The sequence below is a fragment of the Corticium candelabrum genome, chromosome 6 (assembly GCF_963422355.1).
Source record: "Corticium candelabrum chromosome 6, ooCorCand1.1, whole genome shotgun sequence".
In the NCBI taxonomy this organism is placed as follows: Eukaryota; Metazoa; Porifera; class Homoscleromorpha; order Homosclerophorida; family Plakinidae; genus Corticium; species Corticium candelabrum.
Genome location: NC_085090.1, coordinates 2618335 through 2630363, shown reverse-complemented (window position 1 = coordinate 2630363; position 12029 = coordinate 2618335). Strand labels below are relative to the sequence as shown.

At 43.6% G+C, this 12029-nt stretch overlaps 2 protein-coding genes across 2 annotated transcripts; both read right to left on the bottom strand.

Annotated features, from left to right (window-relative positions):
• Nucleotides 1-8209: 8209 nt before the first annotated feature.
• On the bottom strand, nt 8210-9028 carry LOC134180740 (tigger transposable element-derived protein 6-like). Its single transcript, XM_062647926.1, has one exon. It carries the CDS (start codon nt 9026-9028, stop codon nt 8210-8212), a length of 819 nt encoding a protein of 272 aa, XP_062503910.1.
• A 134-nt stretch (nt 9029-9162) lies between these two features.
• Nucleotides 9163-9765, bottom strand: LOC134180739 (tigger transposable element-derived protein 6-like). Its single transcript, XM_062647925.1, has one exon. The coding sequence runs from the start codon at nt 9763-9765 to the stop codon at nt 9163-9165; it is 603 nt and encodes a 200-aa protein (XP_062503909.1).
• Nucleotides 9766-12029: the final 2264 nt, after the last annotated feature.

Genomic DNA, 12029 nt, shown 5'->3' with positions numbered 1-12029 from the left:
TTAGGCACGCCAGTTTCGGGTAGGTGCTGGAATCCGAGGCCAGCAATCGCAGCGCACTTCACTATTCAATAGCAACAGAGTAAACGTACCACCCTCTATTGTAAATTTTCACAGTGACGTCATTTGCCAATTGGTGGTCCGGCTTTTGCCGGTTCCGCCGGCCCTGTTGCTTTGAGTACAAATGGGAGCCGCTTGTGATCATGAATAGGCCTGCGTAAGGTGCAGAGCGAAATATAAGGAAATTCTTTTCTTCCATCTTTAATTCCGTATCAGCTACTACCACACTCACTTTGACTCCGCCCTTTCCAGGCAAAGAACAAATCTGACTCATTTCCTCTTACTCAACGTTATGAGATCCGTGGCCTTTTCCCTTGCTTTGTCTCCGTGATGAGTGTGGTTTGCTTCCTCTGCTCGCTTTCTTGCGGCAGGCCTTCATGATATGACCTTTTGTCTTGCAGTAGTGGCAGGTATGGTTCTTAAATCGACATTTGGCGGCGTTGTGACCGCTCTCATAGCAGCGACAACACACTGTATTCGAAGCACTTGGTTGGCTGTATTTAGATCACGGCGTCTTTCTTATTGTAAACGCCGTTTCAACCGCGCTAGCCGCCTGTTCAGGAGCGGGACCCGTCATGCCGCCACCTCTCAATGTTTGTGTTTCCATCCGTACCGTCTCCGCTGTTTGGGTGATCCGTATGGCTTTCTCCAAGCTTAAATCCGCCTCTGCCAAAGCTTGTTGTACGGTCAGCTGAATCAGTCCACAGACTAAGTGATCACGCGGGCAGTACTTAATTGCTCACCAAATTGACTATTCTTGGATATCCGCGTAATGCTGAGACGTACACTGCGATGGGCTCTCCGTGTCGTTGTTGCCTTTTGTAGAAACGAAACCGTTCCGCGAATACGTTCACTTCCGGTTTGTAATGGTCTTTCAGGAGCTGAAAGAGTTCGTCTATTGACATTTCTTGCGGTTTGACTGGCCGGACCAGTTTCTTCAGTAGCGTATATGTGGGTGAACCCACAGACGTTAATAGGACAGCTTTTCGTGTCTCCACTCCGTTGTCTCCCGCTAGCTTATTGGCTGCACAAGCGAGCACGAATCTCTCTTGATAGTCTTCCACCTGATTTATACCTGGCAGAAACTCTCCTAACTTCTCTTGTCTTGCCGCCATTCTCGTCGCCAATTGTTGTATATTACACAGTGTACTCGCACTAGCCGTTTATTGTGTAACGGCAACGTCAAACTACAACAACGAGTAACCCGCGCAAACTCTAATTCTAACCACAGACATGCAACTAATTATCTATCAAGTTCTCCACACCAGTGATCTCAACTTAAGCTGCTAGTGCCATCATCTTTTTCAACTCCTCAGTTTTCCTTGCTGTGTATTGCCTTCTGAAACCTTGCTTAGGAAGGTGGGTGGTCTTGCATCCTTCCCACCACAGCTGAATAGATGCGTCAGCGTGAAAGTCTTCAATTGATAGGCCTTCATGGTATACTTCCAAATGGTCAGACAAGATTGTGTTGCGTATGCTGGTGCGCCAGTCTGTCTTGATGAGTTTCAGAGACGGAAACATCCTTTCAACATGGTATTATATGGGAGACTAAATACTAGCTGGCAACAATGGAGAACGTTTGGCCACTTACAATAGCCTGGACAGGTGTGAAATATGTACCACACAGAGTCATAGCAAACCTTGCTGATATTGAGATACTTTCTAAGATAACAGACTACCTCCTCCATCTCGTCATTAAGAGCAAGAATACTAACCCCTTTCCTTGCTAGTGGTTTGGCAAACGAACAGCAAGAGCTTCTACAGCTTCTCCAACTTCTGCAGTATCATCGACATTCTCATCTCCATCATCTAGCTTAGAAGTTTACACGTTAGGTTTTCTTCGCCATGTTTGGGTGTCAAGAAAAGGCAATTATATGACGAAGAATTATGGTGTCACACCAACCTAGTGGCTCCTTTCTTTTATTATCAAGGCATACTAAATCGGTTTTCACCTTTCCTGCACAGTTACTTAGTGTTCGGACAGAGTAGTTTGCCAAAGGAGCTCCTTGATAGAAAGTATCTTTGTCTCTCTGAAGACGGCTCAAAACAAGTTTGAAGGTTGGGCATTCCGCGAGCTCTTTCTTGGCAAGACCTTTGAGTGATTGCCGGTTTTTAGCAGGTTATGTATACCATGTACAACGTTGACTTGATCATCTTGGACACTGAGGCTTAAGGGATGTACGGGCTGTAGCAAGTCTACATACATAGCTGCGTCAACTAGCATTTTCTAGTTCTTCATCGTGAAAACATAACCATTGAGGGGTGCTTTATTCTCTGCTTTTGTCTGTCTGTCACTTGCTAGTGTAGACAAATGGTCTACATACACTCCTATATGTCAATGAATCTTTGCATAGCTTTGCGCTAATGAGCAATCCAACGTGTTCCTGAACAACGCACTGGCACATTTCTTCCTATGGGGACGCTGTAAACTTTCCTATGGTCTGCAATGATGCCTTTAAGCTCACGCAACTTTTTATTTCGCAATTGCATCGCCGAGTTTTGGAAATACTTGACATATTGCAGAAACGGGAAGGCAAACGAGCAACAAAGAATGCACTATTGGCAGCTTGTGGAGAAGCAGGTGTTAGAGGGCATGTGACAAGACTGTTAATGGCTGCGAAACTGGCATCTGTTCTATTACTGTTACATTTGGTGTAGCTCTGTTATGGTTAAATTTAGTAGAATGTACTACCAGGAGTTATGTTCAGAGCCTGAGTAATCTGGGACACCCTAATACACGGTACACTTATTCCCACTATATATACAGAGTGTCCTATATTGTGAGCCCAAGAGAAGAAAACCACTAGGAGATTGTTAATCAATTTATACCTAATCATGCAGTTAGTTAGTCCGTTACTGTACATGTTGAAAATGACATGCATACATTTCTTCTATACATTTTCTAATTGGTCAATGCAAAGCCTTTCAAATTTCTAAGCCTGAAAGCATAGTACATTTCAGATTCTTAAGTGGCCAGACTTTTGAGTCAGTATATGTAAATAGAGGTACCAAATACTGTTTACTATACAGTCTATCCTCATTGTGTTACTTTGAATAAAGCAACAATTGACGCTATTTTCTATGAAAACAAGATTGCAGCAGGTATAACATTCTCACTCTGGCCAATGTAGCCATTGCGAAGACTATGTGCCTTTACTATTATTACGTATAAACTTGACGCCACAAATCATTACTACAGTTCTCTGTATTCGTACAGTAAGATGCCGATTCGCCATCCAGGCTCTCATGCAATGTTTCCTCGATCTTTCCCCTGTAAGCAGTTCCGCGACTTCAGCATTCTCATTGTCACGTGATTCAGCACTACTGCCTGCATCAATAAGAGCAAATCAGATAATCTGATCCGCTTATTCACAATTTCAGTAATAAAAAGTAACTCTCTGGTCAATATTAGTCTTGAGTGTCAATAATTATTAATTATTATTAATTAATAATTGTTAGTGTCAAAACGAGACTAGGTTGTACACGTGACTAAATCTGAACAATGACTAAACTATTTTAAAGAGAAACACACGTGAGTCTCCAATTACAATAGTTTTTAATTTATAAAACAAAAGTTATGTACAACTGTCGATAATAAAGCCTACGGAGCTAAGGCTGTGTTCACACTAGGGTTTAAAACTGGGTTTGCGACTGCTCAGCATAAACAATTAGAATACATCAAGTCAGTTTATTCATATTGTGTTCACAGCAATGCATCAAAGAAGATTGCTCTACTTTGTGTTGCCGCAGCACGACTTGCGGATTTCTTTCGTGAGAGGAGCAGTCGCATCCGCAGATTTAGACAGCTGTTGCTGTCCTACCGCACGCATGTCGTCTTCCGTTGTCACCTTACTTGACATTACTGAGGGGTTTTATGGTTCTACATCGCCGTCATTTTGTTCAACTTACCGTGTGGGTCAAGCCCAGGACAGAGATATGGTGGACAAACGTACTCTGTATGGAACTAGAGTGAACGTGAGTGGAAAGCTAACTTCCGTATGTCGAAGACTACTTCCACGCGCCTGTGTACTGACTTGAATCCATATATTTCTCGTCGAAGCACTCGATTTCGTGATTCTGTGCCGGTTAGCAAACGTGTTGCTGCCTGTCTCTGGAGGTTAGCGGGGAATTCTGAATTCCGTACAGTTTGTCACCTGTTTGGGATTGGTCGTTCAACTGCTTGTGCAATAACGAATTAAGTATGCAGAGCTATTGTACGCCAGTTGTTGAAACGATATATTTGCTTACCCAGCGGAAACCAACTGGCAAGTGTAATTGCTAAGTTTCAGCAGCAGCAGGGATTTACCCAAGTTGGAGGTGCGATCGATGGCACACATATTGCAATGAAATGTCCTTCTGACTATTCGGACGAGTAGTACAATCGAAAACATTTCATTTGGTTATTCTGAAAGCTGTAGTTGTCTCTTTCATGTACTTTGCTGACATCTGTGTTGGATGACCTGGACAAATTCACGATGCCAGGGTATTATTGTCCAATAGTAAGTTGTGTCAGAAAGTTGAGCGTTTTGGGACATGCTTTGCTGATGGTCAACCTGCAAACATCAATGGAGTAACGGTACCAGTTCTTATCATTGGAGATCCAGCTTATCCCCAGCTTCGATGGCTTATGAAACCTTATCCTCAAACAGGAGCGCGTAATAAACGAAACTTCAATTTTAAACTGAGCAGTACCAGGATGGCTGTGGAGCGGGCATTTGGTCTTCTTAAGGGTCGCTTCAGGATTCTGCATAAGCATCAAGACACTACCTTGCACAACGTTTGCCATGTTGTTACTGATTGTTGCATTCTTCACAGCTACTGTATTGCACATGATGATGAGGCGGATGAGGACTGGCTCATAGACTGTGAAGATGTCAATGACAATGATGATTATGATGATGAGGATGGCAATGATGGTCATAATCAACAAGGCAATAGTGATGCTGATGACACAAGAGAAGCTCTATTACCGTACGTGCAGTGAAATCAGTTGACAGTAATAAGCTAAGAAAACCCAACTAGGTAGATAGTGAAAATGATATTAAAACTTGTCCTTATAAGTCTTGCATGCAGTTATACTACAGTGCTAAAGTTTTAGTAGAAGTTTAAGCAACCCCAAATCCATTGTTAAATTAATAAAAACACAAAGTAGAACTCTTAATTGTTCAAGTGCATGCATATGTTGCAATTGTATAAACTAGTAATATACAAGAAAGTTACTGGTCTTTCAAAACTCTTAAAGCCTCAAGAAAGAATTCTTGTTGTTTTGTGCTTTGTGCTTGATCTGCTTCAAGCCTTGGAGTAGCCTTTCTTCTCTCTCCATCTGCCGTTCCATCATTGCAAAAATCTGTCCTCCATAGAAGACAAACCTGTTTCAATGGTGGTTGCAATGTCTTCAAAAACGGGCAGCAGCTCTTGGACGTATTATCTTCCTCTTTCCTGATTATTTTGTCTTCTATTGGCTGTTCCTTTTCCTTTGGCAACACTCACACTAATGCTATCATCACAGCTATCATTAAGAATCTGTACGTCATTGCTAGGGCTTCTTGCTTGAGCAGGTGGGGTTGCACAAACGTTGTCGTCTACTAGTAGGAAGTCATCCTCATCTGATAGATCCAGACCATCTTGAGCACCACTGTCAATAATAAAATAGGTGAAATGGTGGGATTTGTGTCCATTACACTGTCAATAGTGTCATAATATGGAAAAGAATTATCATTCTCGTCTCCTGAACGATTTAGCTTTGTCTTGATTTCTTTGCACTTTTTTTCTAGAAATTTCATTTTTTGATTGTACTTATCTCCTGGTCTGGTGAAACCCAGTTTTGTCATCTCATCTTGAATCTGATCTCAAATGGGCTTCTTCTACCCTGGCCTCCGTAGTTGATCGTGGATTTTGCTGCTTGACCATATGTCAAGTAAAGAAGCCGTTTCAGCTTTACTAAATGCTGGAGACTTCCTTTTTTATCGACCTTTCTTCTCTTTGCAGAGTTTTTAGGGTCTAGGTGTTGTTCTTCTAATGTTTGTGAAGAGGTACTGTGTGGTTGCTTGTGCTGGTTCTGTATATGTTGGTGTGAGTGAGGCTGCTGCTGCTGCTGCTCATGATCGTGTTGCTGCGGTTGGTGGTGGTGGTGATGGTAATGCTGTTGTTGCTGCGTGGCACAGTAACTGTGAGGATAGCTGACTGGTGCTAGTGCTGCAATTTGCATTGATGACATGCTAGGCAATCCTGATGGTCTCCAAATAAAAGAAGTCCCAACAGGCATTGCAGATGTACTTTGTCGCATTTGCCAACCTGGTATACTTACTGAACTAGTTGGTTGCATAGTAATGGCTGATGATGATGGAGTTAGAGCGAAGTCAGTGTATCGCATAGCCCTTGAACTGCCAAAGTCGAAGGTAGGAAACCCGGAGAAGTCAGTAGAACTTGGAGATGGAACGCGTTCTAAAGAGTTAGACATTTCAATTCTGGCGGGAATTGAGTAGCGTAGCGCGAGCACTTGACTGTGATCAAGTACTACAGTTACAGTTTACACAGCTTACTTAAGACTAATTAGAGGCAGCCTGGGTTAGCTCAGCAAGTGTGAACACACCTGCACGTGTGAACACGGCCTAAGTCTAGTCTCAGCCCTTACGCTCTGCACTCTACCATGCACCATAGTCAAATCTGTGTAGTAATGGACACCACGTATTATATTCTAGTAGTCTATTGTCACAAAACAGTAGATTTAGTGACGACCTATTAAATCTCTGAGCGCATTGAACGCTAAGCCTCGCAAAGTCCATCTATCAGCCTAAGTAGACATGAGATGCTACCTCGGCTGTCAAATGGCTAAAATCGTCTAGCCAGATAGATTCACAGACTAGTAAGCAATAAGACATGTGAATGAGTTTCATGAGTGGATAGCAATGATTACTACACGTAGACTTCCACCAACTGCAGATAATCACAGCAATATGGTGTCTGTTGTTTCATTAAAAGGTAATCAGCTATAAAATGCCATAACGAGCAAAATCTGGGTGAGTTGTACATTATATTCTTCGGTATTTCACATCATGTCAATAGTCTCACTTGCATTATATATTATAGTATCTAAGCTACTAGTTGTTATTATCTCATTTCATTTCTCCAAACATTCAAACGCTCCAGATCTTGCTCTAGAGTTGGTAATGATGACATCATATTTTATTGGCTATAATGTTAGCTCTCTTCTAGTGCACCTGTAATTCTTCCTACAGACCTGCACAAGTATTTGTAACGTAAATATTTACCTTAGAAAAGTGAAAAACATCATGATTTCGGGCCGATCATTAATTAAGTGTCTGGGGGAAAGGCTGGAAAAATTGCCCGAGCTTTGTATAGTTTGATATGTGACCCCTGCAAAGTATGCCTGTTAAAAACTTGAGGCCCCCAATTTTCTGTCGGTTAAGTCTAGATGACCCCACATATATATGTGCATACGTACATGCAGTATATATCATATAGGCGTGTGCAATAAAATAGCATATTTCACAGCAGTGTGGCCCAGGTATGATTTCTAAAGTTAGTCATGTCCATTCAACCCGGCTGACAAAACAAGTAAAGCAAGAATTGCCGGTTTCAGTAATGCAAGTGTGCAAAGCGCTTAACTACAAAGAACGATGTTGTTCTTACATACATTTTCTAAATTATACAGATAAATCTGAAACAGTATGACCCCCAGCAGAAGGTAGCCAGCCTAAATGCTTAGTTACTTTTGCAAATCACTGCATTTCAAATTTATAGCCCCACAGCAAATTTTACAGCCCCCTCGGACATTTAACAATGACCGACCCCTTCTTTAGCACGAGAATGAAGACACTTACTAGTAGTACAGTAGTCCCTCCCATTTGCGACCTCCCTAAAGCCTGTTAAATTTGGTAGAAATAGGAGGTGGTCTCTCACAGAGGTGCACGTGACATCTCTAATTGCGCACGTGACTAGTTCTTAGACACACTACGCATGTGACGTTCTTACTACTGTACACACGCGACTTCTGCAATAGAGAACATACAGAACTATACGTGTTTGTCCACTGTTAGAGACTGAAACCAACTTTCTAGTGTACTTTGCTCATTTATCATGTATTATAGTGACTGTTAGTGATCAAGAGAAATACTGTGCGGTAAAAGTTCTACTTGACAAACACTGTGATTCTACTTTGTATATTGAACATCTTTGAGGTACGTTGTAACTTTTCCACAATTGATTGACTTTTCGAAATCAGCTGCAACAATTCAGCGTTATCGAGTGCAGCAAAGTCCCTAAGTTGGTGTAAGTGAACAGCAGCCTCCCTCTCAGACAGACATTTACTGGTATCATCACCCACTGCCTCAGCATCGTCTTCCACGTATGTGTCAGACTCATTTTGGGTTTCCTTATCTTCGTTAACAGCACGCTCGAGTGCCGTTTGCTCCCAATCTACATCTTCTTCAGTATAGGAAGTGGCCAGCTTCTGGTCACAGTTTGAGTACTCAGCCCATGTTGTATCAGCAGAGTGCACCAGAAACTGTAGATCCATTTCAAGATTCACTTCTCCAGCTGTTTCGTTTTCTTCCTCCCTCACACTCGACTCCACAAACCGACACTTTTCGAAACACCTAGTAATAGTAGATGGTTGAACAGCATCCCAATCTCTACTTAGGAACATGATGGCATCAAGAATATTGACACTTTTTACCAAGTCTGATGCACATGTTGCTTCATCCATTCTCGCCAAGATGCTGCGTAGCAGTTGTTTTCGATAGTGCATCTTCACAGTTCGTATGATGCCTGCATCACAGGGCGGAAGTCGAGATGTGTTGTTGGGTGGTAGAAGGACTAATTTTACGTTACTGCGTATAACATGTGGATGGGCAGAGCAGTTGTCCATAAATAGCAAGATTGACCGGTTTTCACTTTTTATCTTAATGTTCACTGTGTTGAGCCAAGATTGAAAGAGGTCGCTTGTCATCCACGCTTTTTTGTTTGCTGCATAAGTCTCAGGAAGACAAGCTGTCACTCCTCTGAAACAGCGTGGATTTGCTGAGCGTCCAATTACAGTAGGTGTCAATTTTTCACCCACAGCAGAGCATGCAAGTAAAGCATTTATTCTCTCTCTAGTTTTCTTAATTCCTTTAGCTTCATCGCCTTTCGCAACCATGAATCTGGAGGCAAAGCTCTGTAGAAGAGACCCGTTTCATTGGCGTTAAATATGTCCCTCAGCTTATAGCCCTCACATAGAGATTGCAATCGGTGGGACCAGTCGTCAACTACACTGGCATCCACATCAGCGGCTTCACCAGACAAGCACGGCAAGCGTACGTTGTGTCTAGTCATCCACTTCTCTAAGCAGCCATTGGAACCAGAAAGTGCACTATAATCCAGCTGTTCAGCGTACACGAGTGCTCTTTCTTGTATCAAGCGACTGCTAACGGGAATGTTCTTTGAACAGGCCTCAACAAACCACTCCCAGACAGCACGGTCAATGTCGTCATACTGCACCTTCCTAATCTGATACTTCTGTTTAGGGCCACTTCGGCAAGTTTCCCATTGCCGTCTAATGCTTTTTCTGTCTCTTACTATAGAGTGAACTTGCGTCTTTCCTACGTCCATGTCAACTGCTACACAGCAACAGCTTTTGCCCTGTTCAACTTTTTCAATTACACGAATGCGATCTTCCAGAGTTAGAACCTTGCGCTTCTGAGACATAGCTTCCGACAAGAGTTCACACGTGCACTCGAACAGTTATGCACTTCCAGGATCTGTTCACCAGCATTGAACATGCGCAGAGGTCTGGTTGGTCGCTAAAAGAGGTGCACGTGACACATTTTGGTGGTCGCTGGTCGCGTTACGGAGGTGGTCGCTCATAGGAGGTACCTGCTATAAAAATTTGGTCCGAGCACAGTCAATGTGGTCGCAAATAGGAGGTGGTCACAGACGAGAGGGGTTGCAAATGGGAGGGACTACTGTATAACAGCGACTGCTATGATCAACACAGAATTTGATGCTCTTATGTGGATCCAGGTGAGGTTCAACGGTTTCCAATGAAGACCCCTTAATAACCTAAGCTATCTTTTCTTGCTATCGTTATGTGTCAACTCGTTGGTCCTTGTTCACTAAACTGGTACATTTGTGTTTCGGTCGCGGCGGTTTTTCACGTTGTTGTGCTCGCTATGGATTTGGTCCGTCCAAAGTTTATTCGTCTGCAACGTTTTCAACGGCAAGTCCGCTATATAAAAGACTTTGCAATATTGGAGAACTGTCGTCCCCCCCCCGAAGCTCACGCTCCGGTAGATAGGGATCTCTGGGTTTTTCTTGGCGGTAAGTGCTTGTTCTCGCGAGATTGCTACACACCAGGACACTTCCTTCCGATATTTCTTCTTGGATGGTTTGGATATAACACTTTTGACATCGGTTTCGGTCACTCTCAATTAAGCAACTTGCAGACAATCTCGTCGTAACATGCCGTCTGCTGCGGCCAATACCAATTAATGTCGTCGACAATTACGTGCAAAAAGAGTGTAAAGCTTTTCGCCTGGCGTGCCTGATGCAATTGCAGTCGGTTGTCGTACAATTTAGCCCACTGGGAGTCATTCTGAAAGCGGTTTTGGTCGACTTGTTGTCACGAAGGTATCGACAGAAAGTGTGTACGCTTAGCTGTCTTATACCAACGCCGACACGACATCGTATCTCAAGATATGCTTGAGCTGGGCAAAGGCGCTCTGCTAGCCAAACTGGACATTCAAAGCGTTTACCCTCACATCCCAGTTTACCCGTCCGACAGGCAACTTCTTTGAATCCGCTGGCAAAGTAAAGTGCGTCTGGACCGCGTTGTCTTTTGGCCTAAGACTGTTCCCGAGATATTTTCAGTTTTGGCAGCCGCCTTGTTGTGGATCGTGATCAACCGGTGTGTGAGCATTAGTATTCACTGCTACTAATCCAATTTTTTGCCTATATGAACTGCAGTGTTCATGCAACCTAGCTATACCGCTAAACACTTGCACACAGATGCGCTCCTGTGCCGGTGCACAAGATAGAAGGTCTATCAACGAAAATAAAATGTCTGCGCTTGGAAATTTATTTAGCTCAAGGGCTCGGGAAGCTGAGTCGCATTCAAGCACATGGTTCAATCGTCGGTCATGCACATAAAATGGAATTGCTGCCTCTTTCTGCTGTCTACATTACGCAGCAACAGTAGTAAAACAAGGGTTTATATTGTTACGCAAACTCATTGATTTCTCCTCCTGTTTAAATGACGGAGTGGAATGCCTCGCCTATCCTTCAGACGCTGAGAAGCGCAGTGCCATCGATGATTGCCTGGTGCATGGCCAGAATGGTTGACGCATAAAGCGAGGGGTGGAGTTGACTCTACGAGAGCGATTGATTGTCCGCCGCTAGCTGCTAGAACCTTGCATCATAGAGGAGCAAATCCGTCCCGCTGCTGTTCCTAGCCTAGACGACGACGGCTGGACGCTTTACCTTTGCCCGCTTGTGAACTTTGCATACGTCTGAGTATCTCCAAGTTGTCAGGTAAGAGTTCGCCAAAATCCACGTACTCTAGTGCTTGGATCTGGCGATCGAAACGTGCCGGAATAGGTACCGTGCCTTCGTCAACGATATATAACTCAACAGCAATCAAATCTGGCGCCTGAGGGTCAAAGGTGAGTCCGAAGTCTCGCCTTGGCTAAAAATGTTGACCTCTTGCAGCGCTGACGCGGCAGGCAGGGCAGCCAAAATTTGATCTAAAATATCAATAAAGCCTCGGCGTTAATACGTGAGCACCCTGGGTGCGCTTTTACTTACGCAGACGCACATTAGCTTATCAGCGCTGCCACACACAGATGCCACTGACACAACGCAAGACAGAAAGCTGCCACCGATGAGTAGAAACCCGTTAGAGGGACCGCGCCTAAGTGACAGCAGCGCGCAAGACTGCCACAATTATCGGCATGAGGAGCAATTAATGTGTGGGA